Raw genomic sequence first — 23,601 nt, forward strand, 5'->3', positions numbered from 1 at the left:
CAAGGACATGTGCTCACTCTATCACACACACACACACACACACACACACACACTGCACAGCAATCCTGAGTGTGAATTCTGAATTCTATAAGCCTGGATCTGTGCTGTACCAACCATACGACCTTGGGGAAGTTTCCAAAGTTGGGCTTCAGTTTCCTCGCCTGTAATTTCTACCTCATGATGCTGTTGTGATATTTATTTCAACATACGCTGAGTGCCTGGCACATCATCAGGAGTACCCAAGTCTGGGAATGATTTGCTGATACCATCTATCAGCACTGGGAAGAGCCCAGGGCTTTTAACAGCTTTGGGTCTGTATGTCATATGTGCGTGTGCACAGAGGCAAAGTAAAGATGGAGTAAAGAGTAAATGAAGCACATGGGCTCGGACCTTCTGGGTCAGACAGCACCATGGAGAACATACACTAGCGGCGACTTTAGAACGGCAGATGCAACAAACAGAAAACTCTACATTTATGAGGAAGGTCCTGCATCACAAAGCTAAGTCTGTCTCTCCAAGGGGAGCCAAGGAAATGTGTATGTTTTCAATGGTGAGAACTGAAATGCTATTATTAATCTCTTTCCCCGTCATCCTGGGGCTTCACTGAGGAGTCCTGAGCTTGCTGCTCCCCAACCCCCCCCCCCCCCAGCCAGCAGCCACTGGGCGCTTCCTCAGGGTGCTTCCTCCCTGCTGTTCCTTCTGAGCCCCCAGGGCGGCAAGTCCCACACTGGGCTCCCTCCTTCCTCCAGAACCACAACTTCCACGCCAGGGGGTGCGGGCAGACACAGGACAAGGGTGGGCCTGGTGTGGCCCAGGCAGGGCCCCACGCCCCACAAGGCGACAGTCCACTGAAAACGGAAGTGCCACACTTGGTCAGGCATGGGGATTCTCACAGACACGCGCACGTTTTTCAGAAGACTCTAAGAATGTGACCTGGCTATGCTTTCTGGCTTTGCTATAAACGTGGCCTGCCCCAGACAGATACGCAGAACAGTACATCTCAGAAGGACTGAGACGCAGAACTCTCCTAAGAGCTGGCACTCTGGTGGAGCAAGGAAAGGTATTAGAAGGGAGCAAACTACAGGCAGGGTGAGGCTGTAGCCCGGTGGCTGGTTTCTCACGGAAATCAAGCTTTCTGTCTTTGCCAGCTGCCAACCACCCCCCCCAACAAAAAAAGGGCATTTATGATGCACAAACCTCTTCACTTTTCTGCAGGACCCAATCAGCATACTTCCACACAAGGTCCTGGTCTAAGCTGTAGGTAAGGAAGTCGACGACATATTCGTATAGGTCTGAGCGAGTGGAGTCGTGAATGTCCCCATTCACGATGTTCACCCAGAGCTGGAGAGGAGGAAAGAAGAAAAAGAAACGGAAGGTTACATACCTTCTAGAATTAGCTAAGGAGGTGCATATGTTTACTTATTTGGCCTTTTGATACTTGAAAGTAGTAGGACAAATTTTGAATGCTTAAGTCGATTTTAAGGTTTTCAGAGAAATAAAGCCATGTAGCAGATGTGGTCCAGGAAATCAAGGCGATAAAGCCGTGGATTCTTTTTCTTTCCTTTCTAATGACAGCGCAGTAATACAAGTAGGAAACACAATATACGGGAAGAGGCAGATGTATTAAAAACGTTTCTTTGTGAAATAAACGATCACTGACAGCATCTCGACACAGAACAAGAAACCCACCTGCCTCCACCCGCGGGTCTGTCTCCACCTTCCCCACCACAGGAATCCTTGACCTTGAAGTCCCTTGTGGACTGTGATAGTCAGACACTGTGCCTTCAAAAATACTGGTCATTCTGCCCCCTAGTGTTCTGTCTGGTGCATGGGGGCTCATGAGAGCTAACAGTAACAATCCCTTGCTATTTCATCCAGAAACTTCCCCGCTGTGTAAATCAAAGCTTCCTTTCAGAAAACCAGAATGAGGCCGCATCACATGGGGGCAAGGGAGACCGAGGCTGCCTCACAGCCCATACCGCACCCCCCATACCTCACCCGCCTGCCCACCGCACTGCACTTTAGGACCACGCCACCCACGAGAAGCCCAAGAAACAGGGCTGGCAGTGTCAACTCTGTGATTCTGGTATTGGCATGGGAACCTTTCTTATGGTATCAGTTTAACACTGAATTCCTCAAACCAAATAAGCTAATCACACACGGAAAGGGGTCATTTTTTTTTTTACAGTAGAATTTTGCTGTATAAAAAGCTTTCTTTCTGGGGCGCCTGGGTGGCTCAGTTGATTAAGCGACTGCCTTCAGCTCAGGTCATGATCCTGGAGTCCCGGGATCGAGTCCCGCGTTGGGCTCCCTGCTCGGCGGGGAGTCTGCTTCTCCCTCTGACCCTCCCCCTCTCATGCTCTCGCCCTCTCTCTCTCTCTCTCAAATAAATTAATTAATTAATTTAAAAAAAAAAAGCTTTCTTTCATGCCACTTCAATTTTGCAAACGCCTCCTCTCTCTATAGCTCTGCTGATGTTACTATTGCACTGACATCAAGCCGTAAGTCACAGACTTGTGCGTTTTACAGTATAAAAATGTTGCCCTTGACATCCAGATCTACTCTAAGCCACTGGGGTGCGTGTTGACGGAAACCCATTTTTTTTAACCTCGTGGGCTATCATGTTACCGTAGAGTGACCGCATGCGTGGCTTTGCCGAAGTCATGAGGCTGACCTTAGCTCAGTGACCACGGCTAATGTTCTCGGCCACTCACAGAACAAAACAAAAAGGCCACTGAGGAAACTGTAACACGGGTACTAGTGGATAACCAGTGACAAAAGGGGCGAATGTCTCCTCATGAGATGCCAGAGGCGAGATGAGAGACGGGTGGCATTTTATCTCCGGCGCAGTATCTCTGCCAGGACCCCCTGGAACAGTGGTTTGAATCCCCGTTCTACCGCTGAGCAGGGCTGGGACCCTGGGCAAGGGACTGGCCTCGATCAGCTTTCGTTCTGTCACAGGGGACATGGGGAGAATGACGTACCCTGCTTGCTGGCAAGTTACTGTCATCAACAGTGGAAGCTATAAGCAAACTGTTACCCACAGTTTGGGTAACTTAATTGCCCAGTGAGGCAGTGACATCATATGCCTTGTGGCTCAGTAAGAAATCAGTTAGTTCTATTTCTTAAATTTTCAAAAACTCAATCTTGATAATGTCCTTGAAAGAGATGTAAAAACAAAGAAAAGAAAACCCTTGGCTGACATTTCTCAAGGAATTCACTTTCTAAAACAGTATTATTTTCATTCTGTAAAAAAGGTTGTAGGTCAGGCAAAAGTAGTCTCTATCAACTTTGATTTTTTTTCCCAATTAATACTGAGTTAAAGGACAGTGATTTTTAAGTCATGCTAAAATACTTTTGAACTCACCTGAACGGCAGCAGCATCTTGGTTATTATAATGATAGAGCAGTCCAAGTGCAAAATACCTGAAAGAAAACAAGGCGGTAAGTATACCCTCTCCCCAACCACCTGCTGTGGGCAGCACCCACCCAGCAACAGCCCCCGGATTACCCTCTGGTCTCCCATATTCAGTTCAACTCAGAGTTCAACAACAAATTTCCAATGACAAAGAGATCCTCATTTCTGTTTATTTACTTTCGATATTAAAATGTATGTCCTAGGGACGCCTGGGTGGCTCAGTCGGTTAAGTGTCTGCCTTTGGCTCAGGTCATGATCCCAGGGTCCTGGGACTGAGTCCCACGTTGGGCTCCCTACTAAGAGGGGAGTCTGCTTCTCCCTGTGCCTCTGCCCCTGCTCGTGCTCTCTCTCTCAAATAAATAAAAATCTTTTAAAAAAATAAATAAAATGTATGTCCTATCAATTTCCAAAAAGGATCATATTCAAGTCTAGGATAAGCTGAAAAATAAAATCATAATTACGCTACAGAAAATCCTATTTGGAATTGCTTTACAATTTCCTCAAATATTAATATAATTTCGTATCTCTTCAGATGATCACCATTAACCCATCACAGAGTGTTAGAAGAATATTAGGAAGGTGTGTTACCTGAGCTATTACTGAGAGATGGGGTCAGGAGTCTGAACATGGACAGCAACACAGGCCCACAGTGCCCAGCCAGCGCAGAGAACACAAGGTCGGGGACGGTCTGGGGAGGGCACCCAGGGTCCTAGGCCCCGAGTTTCAATTCAGGTTCCCTTACTTAGGGACTATACGGTCTTGAGCAAGTGGAATGCCTGCCAGGTCCTTCATCTCCTCACTTGTGCATGGAAAGGGTGAGGGATAACACTGACACAGCCCGGGCGGTGTCCTGCTCACTGTCCTCCCCCCAAGCTGGTGAATGGAGCAAGCTGACCCGGGGGGATGTGGGATTTCTTCCCTCCGAGAGCGAACTCTTAAGGTATCAAACTATTCACTGGGGCCCTCCTCTTTTCCTTAGCCTTTCAGGAAGTTACATTGACTCTCTGGACCCTACCATTCCACGTCCCTATCATGAGGCATTAGTGTATTTTCTGGTCCTAAACAAAGTAACTCCCTTCCATAGCATAGCTGGGAAACTGAGGGAAAGTGCTGGGAAGAGCCCATACCCACGTGGAGACCCATCGCAAGCCCCTGTTCAATTGGAACAGGATCTGGCTCTGTAACCCCATGGTTCCCGTGGGACTTCGTCAGTCCTTTAATCCATTTTACATAACAAAAATCACAGATGAATCTTACTGCTTAAAGGAGTGTGGGGATCATCCAACACGTTTAAAGAACTCCCCCCTGCCCCCTGCCACGTACCTGCTCAGAACGAAGGAGCACTGGCTCTTACCCAGTCACCGTGGTTAACTGCCCTTGTGCGTAAGGCAAGGGGGCGGCTGTCTACCAACTTGTGCTCATAACGAAGGCAGAGTTTAAAGCCATACACTTTTATCAACGAGATCAAGAAGTCTCCCTTTTAATCTATTTATCCAGATATCTATGGAGGTCACAGTGTTCAGTCATCAGTGACTACAGTATGCTATAAACTTTACCAAAATACAGGTGGTGTCATCCACAGGTGAATCCTACATGGAACGGTATGGAGAGGAGTGCTAAGAATCACTTCATTTACTAACTGGGCCTATGACAGATTGTGAGAGCGCACGCCTTCTGAGACCCCTCCAGTCATCTGCAGACCATGCCGAGGGGGGTCTAAACTGAGGGGGTGCCGGGCTGTCACGTGAGGAGTCTCCTGGGGCCTCATGCAAGCGGCTGCAGTATCTTCACAGGGCCCCTGGCCGCACGTGGGAAGGGAACACTCACTTGTTGTGCTTCTCCAGCCAAGCAGCGCTGTCTGTCAGAAGACAGGAGTTCTCGGTGACCAGGAGGTCCAGCAGACTGTCGTGGTCGGCCTCCGCGTATAGCTTGAGCAAGGCCGTGTCGATGTCCTCTTTGTAGCCATTGGCGACCTCTGTGCTGCGGACTTCGTTCAGGTAGCTCATGAGGAAGCGCTTACACTTGGCCATCTTGTCTTGGTCCCCCTGGGTCAGCTGGTTCAGGTCCGCGTACTCGTGGAGAGGAGGATGGGATCGTGTGAATGAGGAGGAGGTGGGCAACAGGAAGGGGTAGAGAGAGATCAGCTCCCGGACGTCAAGCTGGCCGCTTCTGCAATTACAGTGTCAGACTAAATGAAGCAAAAAGAGAGAAAGAGTACACATAGGCACACAAAACAACCTGGGGGGGGCGGGCCCGTCCGCACCCGTTCACGGGGAGCTGGATGTGTGGGTGAGCGCGGCAGAGCCACCGTCCTAGCCGGCGGGCCCGGCAGAGCACGGCCAACTGTGCGCCCGCACAGAAAGACACACGCCCCGCCGGTGCTGACGCACAGTATAGAGACACCCGATGTGGTCCCCCCACCGGCGGAGCAGCGGACTCCCTGGAAACCAAGGCCAGGAAAGGAACGTGGAGGGAACACAGCACTGTCTGGTCAAAGGTGAAGTGCCGTCCTTCTGAAGCCAACGCTTCTCCTGGCATCAAACTATGAAGAAGTTTCCTCACCGACCCACAAAGGGACTTTGCCAGGACGCGACTTACAATTTCCTCATCAAAGATCCTATGACGGGAGCCACGGCAGCATTCGTGAGGCTGGTTCTGTGGAGACTCTCAATGGCCTCTCGGAGCATAAGGTTAGACCACAACTCCAACGGTGTCCTAACCTCGCCAGGCTAGGGAGCCCATCTGGTGACATCCACCTCTGCTTCCCTGTTGGCCACGTCCCCCCCGCCCCGTGCTGCCCTCCGGCCTGCTCGTCCTGTCCACCATGATGACAGAGCCAGCATCATGGAGCTGCAGACCGCAGTGCTGGCCCCGCAGCAGCCCCATCTGTGGGCTCCTCTTATGGAAACAGACACAGGGCCCCCAGACATGAATGGGAACCCCAGGTCCAGACTGGGGTCTACACTTCCTGCAACGTTCACTGCATCCATCTTCCTTCAAGCTCTGACAGTCTCCCCTCCTCCCCAGCTTCCGGCCTCTGGGTCTCCTTCCTTCCACTCCTGCCCTTTCCCCACCATCCATGATGCTGGGCCTCTCTAAGATAAACCCCAAACCTCTGAGCACGGTGGCCGCTCCCGAGGCCCTACAGCTTCGGCTTTCACCGTCCCTCCCACACTCTGATGCTTCAGCCCCACCCCTCCCCTCCAGTTTACACACAGCACGCCTCAGCCTTTGCTGCCCTGTTCCTTCCGCCTAAAGCAACAGCCCTCCAGGGTAGCAGTTTTGCTCCCGGGGGGACACTGAGCAATGTCTGGGGATACTTTCAGTCACCACTGGAGGATGCTACTGGCCCTGACTGGGTAGAGGCCAGGGCTCCTACAAGGCACAAGAGAGCACCCCTAAACAAATTATCCAGCCCCAAAGGTCCGGTCTGTACGGTTCTCAATTTGGGAAACTTCTCATCATTGAAGATGCAGCTAAACCCCGATCGGAGCCCGTGCTCTGTGCCTGCCCCCAGAGCGTGCCACCCCCACTGCGCAGCGGCCCCTGCGCGCCCGCCCGCCGGGCACACGGCCATCGTCCACATGGCGTGGGCACGCCATGAATGCACGTGGCGGTCTCACCCTGGCGCTCCGGCTCTGATGCTTGGGCCAAGCCCGCTTCCTGGGAGGCGTGCTGATCTGACTGGACATAAGGACAGGCTTACGTCCACGTCCAGGGAAGCAGACACAGAGTGGAGGGGCCCACGGCGTGAGGCACACAGAGGTTCTCTCTCGGGTGCCGACCACGACGTGTTGGCATGTGGCTTCTAGTACTGAACTGAGAAGGAATCCGAGGACAAGTCCCACATCAACGAGGGAAAAAAAATCTCACTTTATTAGCAACGTCTGCCGTGGGCACAGGAAGGGAAAGTGGAAGCTCACTTGCTTCGGCCTGCCTGCTTCAAGGGCCGATTCTCTCAGTCACATTTTTGACAAAAACGGAACAGCCGTCAATTTATGCTACGAAGGGGCTGAAGTATGAAAGACAGGAGGAACCTTGTATTAATGACTGACAGGCCCTGCACTTACTCTGTCACAGAATCTGTGAACTCTCCTAGGAATAGATTATGACCGTTTGCACCCTGTCCCAAATTAACCCATGAGAAGATGGACCCAAATGAGGAGGTTTTGACACTGCAGGGACAGAACAGGTAGGACGGAAAAGAGCTACGTCCACAGGGACAAAGAATCTACGTTAGTCCCCCAGGAACAGATGAGAAGAGCACACAGAACTGATAAAAGTGTAAGTTATACAAGGCATCGCTATTCACTAAGTGACCCCTTCTTGACTCAGAAGGCTGCTCCTTCGGCCAGCCATGTGACAGAGCAGGAGGCCGGAGCAGGGGTGAGCCCTACGGCCTAGAGAACAGGCGGCAGACAGCGTGCTACAGAGCTGTGCTCTGCTCCGGCCGCTACTTGGATGTGAAGGATCTGTGCGGATGCTTTATATACCCTTTATCCTTGAGATGGCTCCAAAATGTGCAGGATCTAGTCTAGTTAGGTGGTGTGAAAACTTAGGTCCTAAGTTGTCCTTATGAACGTTTCCTTGTGAAGTCTTTGGAAAGAGCACAGTTTCCACCAGTCTTCCCAGGGGCACCTGTTCTAGTCCTAAACTTCTAATTTCCTGCAAAAATCTCTGAAGAGAAGGAAAAGTGAGCAAGAATAGCATTTTCCTAGGAATCCTCCGTGTTATCGAGTTCCCTCTAGGATTTCCTTCTCCTCTCTTAATGGGATCGTTATGGGCGCCTCCTCCTCCTCAGCCTCCACCCTCTTTGAGACACAGGGCAGGTAAACTGAGGCTAAGGGGTGGGAGCGAGGAATGAGCACCGGTGGTGGGTGCTATTGTCAACAAGTCTCCCCACTTCTCCCTGAAGCACAATCTAAGCATGGCAACATTTCCCTTCACGGCCTCACGGTCGAGATGAAGGCTTTGACCACAGGGGGACCCTGGGAAGGCTCGCTACCAACACCTCAAATTACCTGAAGAGCTCTTTAGCTTCCAGGAACTGAAGTTGTGCAAACTGTATAAACCCGGCCTGCTGCAGAATCCTTCTGTACATTACCTGCAAGGAAAGACAGGTTTAGTTCATCTCTGAGAGACTCCGTAAAACCAACACAATGGGGAGAAACCTTCTGATCAGAACCCAAGTCAAATGTTCGTGATTACATAGAAATTGGAAGTTACAAGCTAAAGAAAAAAACATGGCATATATGAAATTATTTTCAATACAAATATATTTATGTGTGTTTGTGTGTCAATCCACTCCTCATTCCTGAAATAAAGTTGTTCTCTACTTGACTATTCTTCCCTCACCTTCTCCACAGATCTTCCCCATAAATCTCATTTCCTTCCCCAATGTGTTCTTTTATCTTCTGTCCTCCTCCTCCTTAACTCGCAGGGCTGCGGTGATGGCTTCCACTTCTGGTGGTTCAGATGGAGAGCAATAGCTCCAGTGTCTCTGGAGGCCCAGAAGCTGCTCACCCTGCTTCCACTCCTCCGGAATTGACACTTCACTTCTGAGTATCCCTCAGAACACAGGACCAATGCCATTTAATCAATCAATAGCTAAAGCCACATGCTTTCCTAGCCCAAGCTGGGGAAATGCAGTGCATTCCTTCTCCTGGAGCTGCATGGCCCACAGCCACACTCCACTCACAATTCCTGCCGTCAAGGTGCCGGGTGATCTTTGCTTCATGCAGACTTCCCTGACCACAGAACTTTTTCCTCGTGACAGCCAGCAAGAGCAAAGCGCACTATAGAAAGCTCTCCTGTGGTGTCTTAATTCCACCTTCCCTGTCGCTGTCCAACTTCGTCAGTGCTGGAGTCCAAGCCTCCTTTGCTTGCAGTAGCCCTTGTACATGCCTCTTCGCTCTGTTCATTCTGGTGCCATCCCACAGTCAGGCCGTCACCCCCTCACGATCAAAGGCTCCAATCACATTTCAGACCCTGTGAGTTCAATTCCTCCACCTTCCAACCACTGTGCTCTCGTGTGAGCCATGAATTCCTTGGCGGCACAGTGCATATGTTATTCCTCTTTGTAACCCCACATCCCGGCATAACACCTGCCATTCAGGAAGGGCTCCTGGATCTGAAGAGCTATCTCCTCAGTATTCGTGAACCCAGAGGGACAGTCTGCTCAGAGATGTTAAGATCTTAGCCCAAAGTTAGTGAAGTCGTAAGTGGTTGAGCTGGGATTTAAAAAGCAGACCTTTCGGATTCTAAATTCTTTCCACTCGCTGAGTCGCCCAGGTACACAGCAGGCTGTTACCCATTGAAGAAGTGAGGAAAGTGGAGACAGTCGGCACCTAGAGGCTATCAATCCTGTTCCCTCACATCAGCTTTTAAAGGGCCTTTCGCTGTAGTTTTGAAGAGTTCTCAAAAGTACAGCATTTCCTCCCTATCCCCATAGAAATTCCTTGAAAGAAGTCAGGAAAGGCAGGTTGCTTTTTCATCTCTTTACCACCTGCCTTTACCTTTCTTCCCTGATAGCAGCTATTTGTGGCTTAAAAACTGGCCCCAACAATAAGCAGACACAGGAGTGGATCAAGGTTCTGTTGTACAGGAATGCCAGCTCCATTTCTGGAAGCAGACATGATGAAGACCATCCACTTAGCAAAAAAGATCAAAAGGATCCATCAGCTGCAGTAGAAGAATTCTTGCTCACGCCCTGGCCTGCTGATGCGAAATCAGCCGAATCACAATTTACTCCTCATGGTTGCAGGATTCAAACGCCTTCTTACTCTTTCCCTTCCTAAAAGGAAATAAAAACCACTTTTGCGAACACTCCCAATCTCCAAGAATATGGGGTTATTTTCTGTATTCTAGTCTGCAAACACTACAGGCAGACTTAGAAGAAGCATGCAAAGAGATCCCGTCATCCTGAATATAAGCACCCAGATGCGAAACCACGAATGATACACAACACACCACTGACTGAGACCTACAAACACCTGATCAGAAACTTCGGCAAGCACAGCCAATTCCTGGTGCTCTGAAAGTGACCACCTCCTTCCCAGACTGTCCGCTCTGACCGACAGCTCCCCTGGCACTCCACTTAGGTGATGCGGAACTGCAGACCTGGAGCCAGGTTGGCCAGCAGAAGGACAAGAAGGATGGCCATGAGAGGAGAGAGAACAAGCACATCTGTTTATCTCCCCAGCATAAGAGCTAACGCAATGGAGTCCTCAGCTGTCTTTTCAACTTAACTGATTTGTCCCCTGGCGTGAGGCAGCTATCAGAAGTCCCAGGCCAGGTATGTGCATTAGCAAAACTGAGCTCTAAGTAGTGCCACTCAGCATGGACTCTGTGCAGAGGCGGAGGGCCCCCATAAGCCAGCTGTAAGAGGTCACGTGTACTCTGAGAGCAAGGTGAAAGCGAAGTCAAACCCTCTGTTACTACTATTCTGTTTCTCAACTGAGATTTCTAAACTGTCATGCTTTGGGTAACTAGAAATTTTGTGAAGCAGAAGATTCTATTCTATCTGATTTAGAAAGAGGCTTTTTTAAGGGCAGAAAAGCCCACTTCTAGGGTCTGGCCTGGATCCCCCTCCCACCTCAAGGGTTCAGCACTTCGGCTTTGTCAGTGGGCTCATCTCCAGGAGAGCAGGGCCGATGGGCACACCCCCCTTCCTACCAAGAAGGATGCAGATCTGTTGCAGACAAACCACCAGGTGCAGTCATTACAAACCAGATACAAACCATTATAAATCCAGAGGACAGCCGACTCTTGACATGAGACTACGAATAAGATTCAGGTTATAATGCTCTGTAAGCCCAAGAAGAGTTGGGATATATGGTATATACATATCATTTCTGTAAAATGAGTACAACCAAACTTTAAACAAAAATTGATAACGAGGGGCGCCTGGGTGGCTCAGTCGTTAAGCGTCTGCCTTCGGCTCAGGTCATGATCCCAGAGTCCTGGGATCGAGTCCCACATCGGGCTCCCTGCTCAGCAGGAAGCCTGCTTCTCGCTCTCCCACTCCCCCTGCTTGTGTTCCTGCTCTCGCTCTCTCTCTGTCAAATAAATAAATAAAATCTTTAAAAAAAAAAATTGATAACGAATGTTAGACTTTTAACTGTATTTATACCTCTTCCTGTAATACATACTTCAGTGGTGGGTTTTAGGTGTCTTAAAAACTTATTTAAGACTCTTCTCACTTAGTTATTGCCTAAATAAAAACACCTTTCTGAAAATACACTGGGTCAAACAGTTGTCCCACCTAAGCGGCCATGACATTCTCCATCCTGATTAAGTTTGTAAACAGATGTGTATGTGTATATACATGTGTGTGTGTTTATTGTAAATGTTGATATATAAAATATATACATAAAAAGTATTTACATGCCATATACATACACAAACACACGTATATACACACACCTACATATATAATACAAATCCATAATGTATAAAATAATGTATTTTATATATACCCCTTCTTGGGAATTCACAGAAAGATAGTAATAAAAATATAATACATGATATGTGGCCTCTCAGGGATCACAAAAGGTATTAGTGTATTAAAAGCTCTGAGAAATCCTCCAGTTAAGAAACCCAGTTAATGCAACTGTGTAAAACAGAACCTTTCCACTGTGTGCCCATCCCCATCCCAGAGCCAGGGTCTGGTGACATGCAAACTAGAAGCCCTGCTCAGGAATCAGCCATGTGATGGACATGCATGCAAAGCAGGAAAAGTGGTCAGTCCCACAGGTGGGGATGGTGGGGGCCAGCGGGCGCGGGGGCCAGAGAAGAGGCCTGAGGAACTCAGCATGCATAAGGAAACCTACCCAAAGCACAGGTCCAAACTCTTGCAAAGGATACACTAAGAAATAGGAACACATAGCTGTTTAGGAAGAAAAATGACATTCTAAGGGCAAGAGCCCCCTTGCTCTTCGATTTTTTTTCTTTACACACATGCATGTATTTTTTCCTCCTGTATTTTTTAAGGTTTATAATGGAAGTGATGCATTCATATAGCTCAAATTTCAAAACATTCTAAGGGATTTAATGAAGAGTCTCCCTCCCATGGCAGTTCCCAGCCAGTGGTACTCCAGAGGTAATCGATGCTATGAATTTCTTGGCAACTGCAGAAAAAAATGATGTATTTATAAGCCAACTCTTTCCCTAATTTTGGTAGCACTACACCCACTGTCTGCACTCTCTACATTTTTAATTCGTCTTTCACAGATCCTTCTGCCTCGACACACAAAGTCCTTGGTTCTCGTTCCTGTCTCCGCGGTGTCCCAACAGCCCTCTAGACCACAGCGCATTCAACCACTCCTCCACCAGCAGCATCTGGGTCGTTGTTTTTCTCTTTAAACAAACAATTTGATCGTGAAGAGTCTTCTCCATTGGTTATTTTGCATTTTTGTGCTTAGACGTGTAGAATACCCCTCTAGGAGCAGAACTGTACCGTGTAACTTGGAGAGAGATTCTCAGTTTGCCCTCCTGCAGGCAATTTACATCCTTAGAAGTGATATCTGAGAGTGTCCATTTCCCCACACCCTCAGAGAGTATCCTCAAACCCTCTGATCTTTAACAATCTGAATGGAAAATAACTTAGTGAACTTGTAATTTGCACATCTCTGTATGAATGAGACAAAATATCTTTTCAAACATTTTAAGACAGGTGATTTCACCTTCTATTAAATATCTGTTCATATTCATTTTTCTATTGGGCCATTCATTTTTTTTCTTATTTATTTGAAGGAGGTCCTGACATTTTAGAGAAATCAGCCTACCTTCTGTGCTTTAAACTGCAAGTACTTTTTGCTACTTATGTTTTTAATTTACTTATAGTGGGTTTTGCCATGTAGAATGTGTTTGTGTGTAAATTTATTAAAATTTTAAAAATTACTTTAAAATGTTTCAAAACCAAGGTATCTGGGAAGAGAGTCGCAATGCAGTCTTTTTAATCTTGCAGCCTCCTCATAAAAACAGAACAATTAGTTCATAGCAGTTCACAACAGCCAAAGGGTAGAAGCAATCTAAGTGTCCATCAGTGGATGAATGGATAAAGTAAATGGGGTACATCCATACAATGGAATATACTATTCAGCCTTAGAGAGGAAGGACATTCTGACATACAGGTACTATAGTATGGATGAGCCTTGATGACATTATGCTAAGTAAAGTAAGCCGTGGAACAAAAGGACAAATCCTGCATGAGTCCACTTACATGAGGTTCCTGGAATAGTCAAAATCAGATACAGAAAGTATGACGATGCCACGGGGAGGGGGATGGGGAGTTAGTGCTTAATGAGGACAGAGTTTCAGTTTTGCGAGATGAGAAGAAGTTCTGGAAATGCATGGTGGTGATGGTTGACCAACAAAGTGAATGCACTCAATGCCACTGAACTGTAGACTTAAAATGGTTAGGATGGTAAGTTTTATGTTAATGCGTATTTTACCACAGGTCAAACAGACAAACCAATTGGGGTAACAAAACCAAAAACTCGCTGCCAACATATTTATAACAGCATGAAGTGACTCGGCATGCCCACAAACCCAAAAGTGCAAGCCACTGGGGACACACCACCACCAACTACAGGAACCAGGTGGTGTTAGAAACTGGGGGGGGGAGAAGTGGACAGAGGAAAAGGGGGATATGAGGCCACAAAAACCAGAGTTCCCAAACCACTATCAGGAACCACTGGAAAGCCTGGCAGGCCATTTACAGATGGCAGGGGAAGGGGTCTTTGCCTGCTCCAATTGGCCAGTAAGTGGTAACAATGAGAAACTGAGCTTGAAAGACAAGGAAAAACTCCTTTGGGCATTCAAGGTAAAAGGCCAAGACACTAGAAGGGCAAGGAATTCAGATTGTCCTCCAATATTTATTGACCCTTGATGGCAAAACATAATCGTGGAACTTATTTAAGTTTCTCATTGAAAGATAATGTAAGTCAAGGACTTTAGAGCCAGCCACACTGGCCTTCAAGTATAAAGTCTGCAGAGGAACTGTTATCGACGTGTGGGGACAGTGTTCCCATACGCCCATGCTGGGACATCTGCTGGAGGAACGATCGCTGCCGAAAACCAGAGGACTGGAGAGTCAGCAGCATAAAATGTTCCCCTGAGCATTCAGTACACATCTGCCCTGAACAAAGATGGATAAATATAAGGGAGACAGGAGATGCCTGTGTGTGCAAACAGTAGAGACAATGTGACCATCAAAAACCAGGGGGCCATGGGCAAGTGACACAGAAGTACAATACGCTCGCGGACATGCTGGGGATAAAGGGATGTGACTTTCACACGGACGCTGGGAAAAAGGAGGGGAAGGTGCTAAGAGCTCATCAGCTAATTTCAAATGCTGCTCAAAGGGGGAAACCAACAGACAACAGGAGCTCTCCCCCAGCAAGAAAAAGAGAAAGCCAAAGGACTTTTATAAAGTTAATACCATCAGGGTAACCATTAGAACAAAAATCACAAGTTTCACGCCAAAAGAAGACCCAGGGGGCAGGGGGAAGACAGGTGAAGGGAGGAAAGACTCCTTTGAATGAACTTTGTAAATATTTTACATAATCATAAAACAAAATTAAATTCCAAAGAGTGATCCCTAGAAAACAAAAGTCAAACAAAGGACCTAACTACATAAATGAAAGAAGTGATGGCAGGTTTGCAGAGAGGACGTTCTCCAGTGGCTCGGGCACACAGTCACCTGACTGCACGGCCCGCCTGGGACTTCCTGGGAGGACAGAGAGAACGGCAAGAGGCAGCACTCACGGGACAACTGGGAAATGTGAACACTGATGGGACTCTGTTCTTCGGAGGACCCTGGGATGACTTTGGGGAGTTCCACAGACCGCGCTGTGGTTACATTGAAAAGGGGACATCTTTCCTTTTAAACATACATACTCAAATAGTTTTAGGTGAAATAGAAAAAACACCCCACAAGTATTGGAGTTCAAGCTTAAATATGAATACTACCTACAGTACATGACATAAATCAGGAGAACTTTCTGACACAAGCCTTTGTTAATGCAAGAGATCTCCTTACTGCCGCTTTCTTTGTAACATCTTACACCTTAATACAATGGAAGCCCACCTTTTTTTTTTTTTTAAGATTTTATTTATTTATTTATTTGGCAGAGAGGACAGTGAGAGAGGGAACACGAGCAGGGGGAGTGGGAGAGGGAGAAGCAGGCTTCCCGCCAAGCAGGGAGCCCGATGCGGGGCTTGATCCCAGGACCTGGAATCATGACCTGAGTCAAAGGCAGATGCTTAACGACTGAGCCACACAGGCGCCCGGAAGCCCACCTTTCTTAAAGATCTAAACTCTCTGGCCCTTTGGAATCTCTAGAAGCACTAGTCTTTTAATCCCGGTCCCAGAATTAACTTCATGATAAACCCCTCCCTAGTTCAGAAGTCAGTGACACAAAACCAGTACTTGCTTTAAATTAAAAAAGGGGGTTGGGGGACAGTGACAAGCCTGTCCTCTGGACTGTGGTCCCCTTTCCTCTCCTTTTCTGGCTTCTCTAAGCCTAGGGCCCAGCATTTGGTTGCAAGCACCTGAAAGTTAAAATAAGTAATGTACCTCATCATCACAAGCATCACATCTCATCCTTAAAAACACATACACATTCAGGAAAAGTTCTCTCTAAACCTTTTCTGTCAATATTATTTTTCCCTTGGGCGCCTGGGTGGCTCAGTTGGTTGGGCGACTGCCTTCGGCTCAGGTCATGATTCTGGAGTCCCGGGATCGAGTCCCACATCAGGCTCCCTGCTCGGCAGCGAGTCTGCTTCTCCCTCTGACCCTCCCCCCTCTCATGCTCTCTATCTCATTCTCTCTCTCAAATAAATAAATAAAATCTTTAAAAAAAAAATATTATTTTTCCCTTACCACTCTGTTTTTAACACAAACCTTCTGCTCTGCAGTCCATTATGTACCAGCTGTTTGAAGATCAGTGAGTTTCGGCCCAGGCGGGACCAGGGTGCCAAGGGACAGAAAGAGGGCAGAGTCTACCTAGGAACTCGGGAGAGCAAAGCCTGAGGGAGGTGCAAACTGATGTGTTGAGCGTTGACACACAAACTGCAGAAACGCAGGGGAGGGATCGGTTCTGCCTGGGGGGCACGGGGAGGACTCTGAGGAGAGGGAGGGGTAGGCAAAGTACGGAAACCATACTGCCGAGTCTGGAAGCACACCCCAGTAACGGGAACCAGCCTAAATCACAAGTCGGGCATAGGGGGAGGGCGGAGAGGCGCGTGAAAGCACAGGGCACCTTCCGCTAACGGGGAGGCAAGTCATGCGGGGGGACGCGCCGCTTCCGAGGGCGGGCACCGATGCAACCGGCCAGGCATGCGTGCGCAAAACCAGCGCAGCTGTCCTGCCTTCCCGTCTTCGGACAGTGGTGCTGGCTATTTCTCACTCATTTTGAGGATTAAACAAGTTTTGAAATGCCTCGCAGAGCGGTTGCACGCTGCAGGGCTCGGGAGTCGTGGGCTCCTTTGCCCTCCAGCCTTTGAGGCGGAACGTGGGTCATGGAAGTGGGCGGGGCCAGACCACGAAGCGCTTCGAGAGCGCATGTGAGGAGCCCGCCGAAGGACCTTGAGCAAAGGAGTCCGTCGACAATCCCACAGTGGCATGGAGGCTGGACTACACACACACGGAGGCTGGACTACACACACACACACACACACACACACACACACACACACACACACACGGAGGTTGTTAAAATAACAACTCAGGCAGAACAGAAGGTCTGCAGAGCAATAGCAATGGCCACTGGGAATGAAGGCTGAATTCAAGATCATTCTGAGGGTGTATTTCCAGGTCTGGATATAGGAGTTTGCAGCAACTGGGAGAAGGCAGGGAGCATGCGAGAATGGAAACGACTCCGACTGAGATATCAAGATGACACTCAGACGACGTCTGAGCAAGATGAGGACTAATATGGTCCAATATTTACTGCATATCCCTACTCGCTACTCAGCCAAAGGATGGGAGGGGGCTAAGATCAAACAAGGAACATTGGACGTTTCTGTAAGAAAATGTTACACACTTAAAGCATATGCACGTGTGTGTGTGCAAGGAGGGGGCACCCCAATGTGTGGCACACCTAGACATCCAACACATCCACAGGAGGCAGCTTATGGGGTGGAGAGCAAGCAGGGCAAGGACAGGCCTCAGACCCAATGGAAGGCACGGCCACCCCACCTGGATTTGACCTACAGGCTGCAGAAGAAGTGTGCTCAGCATAGCACAGCTCCTGAATAGCTCTTCTTTTTGCCTCTGCTGCCCCCTGCTGAACACGAATAGATCAGTCTCACTTTAAAAAATCAGGAACAAAGAGGAACACTTTATCAATCTTTAAATACAGAAGGGACACCCTCTTCACTTGTTGTGAGCATAGCATAACGTATAGAGAAGTTGAATCCCTATGCTGTACACCTGAAATTAATGTAACATCGTGTGTCAACTATACTCAAAAAAAAAATTACAAAAAAAGATGCCTACTTTCATATCCATAACCATAAATTACATGTCCGGTCTTCTTTCACTTGGCAGCATAAAGCAACTGAGGCCAGAAGGCATTATTTCATTCCACAACAATCACTGAGTCGTGTGGAAATCTGACTAATTGGTAACCATCAAGGGATCATGATTAAGTCACAGAACTTTTCATGATCAGTTTCGATATTCAGTGAAGCATACACACACCCATGGGATGTTTCATTACTTTCAAATACGTAGAGTAACACGAACTAACCTAACAACCGATCAAGCAGCAATTTTTAGGGAACCTGATTTCACTGGACATAAGAATAACTTGTGATTGTTGGATCAGTTTTATTTATCACCCCAACTATATTAAAGTCGGTGTCTCAAGTGCATTAAAAGTTTTCTCCTCCAGAAATAATTAGATGGATTCCTGCAGTGTTAGCCCATTTACCAGTATGGTTAACAAGCTTTTCCTATAGATACTAGAAGTCTAAAACTTTTAACAAATTCCAAATTAGGAGACAAATTAAGCTGCTATTGTTACTCTGTTGGTTTATGAGAACTATGCTCCTGACTCTTCCCTGGAGGCCCACTGAAGAAGAGAGTTGATAAGAAATACCACTTGGTATATATGTCAGACTCAGGAATCAAGCCAGAGGTTCACAGTCTGACTTGGCCTCGGCTGGCAGTGAGACCTCAGGCCAGCTGTCCTGGACTGCTCTGCAACCTGCCTCCGTATCTGTGTGATGTGGATGGGCTGTGGAAATGAGACAACAGATTCAAAAGCAATCTGCAAGATCATGGCGCACAGGGAGGGCTGACGTATGTTAGTGAAATCTGAATGTTTTCTAGCTGGTGGCTTGGCGGCATGCTTTCTTGTGACCAACTTAATTACAAACCTGAAATTTTTCTTTTGGAATGTTCCTCCGGGCTCCTTTTGCTAACACCAAAGCCTCTTCCACTCTATGGCTTGCTAGAAGATCCTGTATTTGCTTTTCCAGGGGTAAGGGAACCAAGATGTAAACTCCTTTACTTGTGGCGACAATCACTCTTCCTGGGAAAAAATTCAACAGTGTTGGAAAGGGAAAGAACATATTGCACAGACACACGCTGCTTCCCCAAAACGGGCTTGTCATCCGATCTGATGGCTGATTTCATCGTAGTTCTCCCAACACAAAATTGCTACAGAAATTATAAGTTACAATGCTTTTCTTTTCTTCTTCCCATATTGTCAACCGTCAGGAAAAGTGTGGACGCTAATACCACATTTCCAAAGTACAAAATATGCTTTTTTTGCCGTTTATTTGAAAGTGCTGATAAATTTAAAATCAGTTGAGTAGTGGGGCGCCTGGATGGCTCAGCCGGTTAAGCATCCGACTTCAGCTTGGGTCATGATCCCAGGGTCCTGGGATGGAGCCCCGTGTCAGGCTCCACCCTCAGCGGGGAGTCTGCTTCTCCCTCTCCCTCTCCCCCTGCTCATGCTCTCTCTGTCTCTCTCTCAAATAAATAAACTCTAAAATAAAATAAAATAAATAAAATAAAACAGTTGAGTAGATACATAATATATAGTCCAAAGAAGTTGTAGAGATCAATTACGGCAAACGATCTATGAGAATTACGATGTACTTCCTATAAAATTTTTTAAGAATTCTTTTCTTTCCACGTTAGTTTATAGGAAACTAAGATTATAATACTATATTATGAACCATGAGATACTTCATTCTCACCTACCATCCAAACACCCAAGTCTCAGCCTGACCTTATTCATTTCCCCGTAGCCCCATGACTTCACCTGACCCGTGGCCATCACCCTCGTGGTACTTGTGAGACCCTGTGCAGACAGTACACAGAACTGGAGCTGTACTCCAACGCACGCTCCTGCTACAAAGTTTTGAGTTCTGCTCCCTTCTGGAGACACTCTTTAAGCAAACTATCACCTGTATGCAGAAAGCAATGGGATGATCTTTCCTTCCTGTCTGAAGGATGACTCAGTATCAGCCAAGCCTTCCAGGCTCCCCTGCTCTTCTCTCCTGGGATCCCATCATTCCACTGCAGCCCCACTGTCCGGTGTCACAGAAGGCCTCATCTTTCCTTTTAGTCTTCCTGCTCTGCTCTCTTGCCTAGATTACCTGCCTTCTATATCATAAGCGAAGTCATTTTTCTCATACTGAGATTCTGTCCTTTCTCTACATGGGTGTCCCTTTTCCTGGGAAGCCTCCCCTTGTTTGCATTGGGGGCGGGGTGGGGGGTTACACAGGCAGTCTCTATGTGCCCATGACACATAGAGACTGTGCCCACCTCTACCACTTGTCTGCAGCACCGTGACATTGTTATGAGACACGCTCTTCTGATGTGTGTGTCGGGGCCCCCGACTGGAATGTGACACCCTTAATGTGGGGGCCGAGAGTCTTAGTAAGTTTATCTCCCTCACATCTAGAATAGGAAGGGCAATGTTTGGTGAGCTCAAATCCTTAAATGGCAAATGCAATGTATAAATCTAGATCAGTTCTCGGTTTGAAGAAAATATCATAAAAGACCTTCTTAGGACAACTGGGGAAATCTGAACATGGTCAGCTCATTTTCTAAGGGGCGAAAGGGCTTTGCAGTTATGTAGGAAAATGCTCTAATTCTTAGGAGATGTGTGTTGAAGTATTTCAGATTAAATGTCATGATGTCTTTTACTTACTTTTGAATGGCTTGGTAAAATGTTTACAAGTGTTGAGTCTAGCTGAATGGTATATGGTACTTCACTTTGTTTTCCTTTCGACTTTTCAGTACATTTGAAAATATTCATAATAAAATTTAGGAAAAGTAAAAGAAATCCCTCGCCTGGCTCACTGCTGCACACAAGGGGAAGTCCCTCCTGACAGCCCTGGTCTGCTGCAGCCTCATCTCAGGCCAGCCCTCCTCACGCATGACATACTATAGTCACCCTGAATTGCTTGCATGGCCTGAAGACCAGGGCTCCCTCTTGCACAGATCTGCAGGCACCTTTCTCTCTACCTGAGGTCCTTTCACACCAAATCTGCTTGGCTGACTCTTACTCATCCTTAAAAGTTTGGCTCAAATACCATCTCCTTCAGGAAGCCCTCCCTGATAATTCCAGGAAATATTTCATCCTCTGCTCTCCTGATTGGCCTTGTTTCATGCCTATCAAGATCTTCAACCGCTACAACTATCTGTCCAAATGTCTATCTCCCCTTTACCCTTGGAGCCCCTGGAGTCCCAAAACTGCAACCATTAACTGTGTAGCTTCAAAGTTTAGCATGAGGTCCAGCTTCGAATGGACCCTTACTAATGTTTACTGAAGAAATATCACAAATGGGTTGATAAATAAATTTCATTAAGATTTCTGTGCAAAGTAGTACCTTCAAAATCCTGTAGAATGTGGCCTTCCTTAAAGGGCAGGGTCTGCTTTTGCTGCTGGTCCAACATGCTGTGCACCGTGATGAATTCATCATCGAGCGCTATGACATATGGGAAGCAAATGGCCGCCCCGATCACATTCTCCGACCAGTGCACGGGGGCTCGCTGAGATATACCAGCAACTGTGGCAAACATGCCTGTAAAAACAGGAAGAGTCAGGTGGACCTCCAAAGAACTGTGGCATTTTTCCTTTCTGTAGATGTGTCTGGGTGCAGAATACCATCCCCTCCTGCCTTATATTTCAAGATCGTAAAGATAATATAATATGCTGCAGGTGTGAAGAAGCCTACATGACTTTATTAGGAAGAGAACTACCTTGCACTGAATGTGTACCTTTCATTTGCTTCCAATTAAAGATGAGCTTAAAAAAAAGTTTACATGTACCCCCCTGAAAGTTTATAAAGCACACGTCCTCACCTGTGCGGAAAAAGTTACTTCCCAGCAATTTAAGCAGCTTTGCAAGCTCTCTCTCACATCCAATCCTTCAACTGGTTAGCGTCTCTAAGTTACAGCCCTTCCTTGTTGAATGAATATTGAATACATCCCCTCAAACATTTACTGAGCTCCTACTATGTGCCAGGCACTGCACAAGGCGTCCTATCAGGAACTGTCCCTGCTCAGAGCTGAAGTCTAATATTGGACACACGCACCCTCTAATGCAAGGACAGAACCAATTTTGCACTTCAAGACACACTGCTGTTGAGTGTTTGCCAATAACTTCCACACCAAGTGACGGTTTATCTGTCTTGTGCATAAAGTACCAAACTAGCCATTTCTCAACAAGCTATATATAGTCCGCAGATATTGGGGTTTACCAAAATTAATACATTTGCAAAGTCAATCCATTGTAACTTAGTTTTCAAACTAGTTCATGTCAAACACCTTTAAAAACAGCATGCTGTCTACTGGGTATTTACCCCAAATATACATATGTAGTGATCTGAAGGGGCATGTGCATCCCAATGTTTATAGCAGCAATGTCTACAATAGCCAGACTATGGAAAGAGCCTAGGTGTCCATCAACAGATGAATGGATAAAGAAGATGTGGTATATATACACAATGGAATATTATGCAGCCATCAAAAAAATGAAATCTTGCCATTTGCAACCATGTGGATGGAACTAGAGGGTATTATGCTAAGCGAAATAAGTCAATCAGAGAAAGACAATTATCATATGATCTCACTGATATGAGGAATTTGAGAAACAAGACAGAGGATCATAGGGGAAGGGAGGGAAAAATAAACAAGATGAAACCAGAGAGGGAGACAAACCATAAGAGACTCTTAATCTCAGGAAACAAACTGAGGGTTGCTGGAGTGGAGGGGGGTGGGAGGGATGGGGTGGCTGGGTGATAGACACTGGGGAGGGTATGTGCTATGGTGAGCACTGTGAATTGTGTAAGACTGTTGAATCACAGACCTGTACCTCTGAAACAAATAATACATTATATGTTAATTAAAAAAATTGCTTGATGTCCCACCCCCCCAAAAAAACCCAGCATGCTGTTGCCTGCAAACCATCAGCTGCTATTGCAACAACTGGTTTCTACTGTATAGGATGGAGAACGGGGAGAGAGACACAGAGATATGCAGAGAACTTCAAGATTAAAACAAGGTAAAATATCTCAACTATATCATTCGAGCAAAATTCCTAAACCTGTGAAATCATCAACCCACCTAAATTTTCTATAGTTACAAAGACTAAAAGATACTGCAGTTAATCAATTACAACAGCCTCTAAATTAGGCTGTTCCTGAAACTGGATATCACGTGGGACCTCACGCATGCGCACATGCCCTGCTCTTACCTAACACATGCGAGGCTCTCCCTCAAACAACACTGTGCTCAGAGCACTGTTAGGCCCTGCTTAACACTTTACATATGGGTTCTCAGCATGTGGTAGCAACAACTGGAACTCTCAAATTGAGGGTTGCCAGAGGGGAGGTGGATAGGGGTTGGGCTGGATGGGAGATGGGCATTAAGGAGGGCATGTGTTGTGATGAGCACTGGGTGTTATATGCAACTGATGAATCACTGAATTCTACTCCTGAAACCAAACTACACTATACGTTAGCTAACTTGAATTAAAAAAAAAAAAAAAAGACGACGAAACAGTAAGCTGAGTGTGTGTGTGTGTGTGTCCCCTCTATTAAGGAGTCACAATTGCCTAATGTAAACCATTCTGATCTTGACTATTCCCTTTGGCCCTTCAAAGTCTCCAAAACTCATTAGGAAAAAGACTAACAACTCAGTACAGAAAGAGAGGC

At 46.9% G+C, this 23,601-nt stretch overlaps 1 protein-coding gene across 1 annotated transcript in view; it reads right to left on the bottom strand.

Annotated features, from left to right (window-relative positions):
* Positions 1–23,601, bottom strand: part of TGFBRAP1 (transforming growth factor beta receptor associated protein 1) — a 42,358-nt gene that overhangs the window by 10,547 nt on the left and 8,210 nt on the right. Inside the window, exons 2-7 of the mRNA XM_021680280.2 lie at positions 21,274–21,468; positions 18,805–18,959; positions 8,439–8,521; positions 5,245–5,586; positions 3,368–3,425; positions 1,198–1,341 (exon numbers count right to left, since the gene is read on the bottom strand). Coding sequence (XP_021535955.1) covers positions 1,198–1,341; positions 3,368–3,425; positions 5,245–5,586; positions 8,439–8,521; positions 18,805–18,959; positions 21,274–21,468 — 977 coding nt within the window. The remainder of the gene's footprint in view (positions 1–1,197; positions 1,342–3,367; positions 3,426–5,244; positions 5,587–8,438; positions 8,522–18,804; positions 18,960–21,273; positions 21,469–23,601) is intronic.

This window comes from Neomonachus schauinslandi, chromosome 10 (assembly GCF_002201575.2).
Source record: "Neomonachus schauinslandi chromosome 10, ASM220157v2, whole genome shotgun sequence".
Lineage (NCBI taxonomy): Eukaryota > Metazoa > Chordata > Mammalia > Carnivora > Phocidae > Neomonachus > Neomonachus schauinslandi.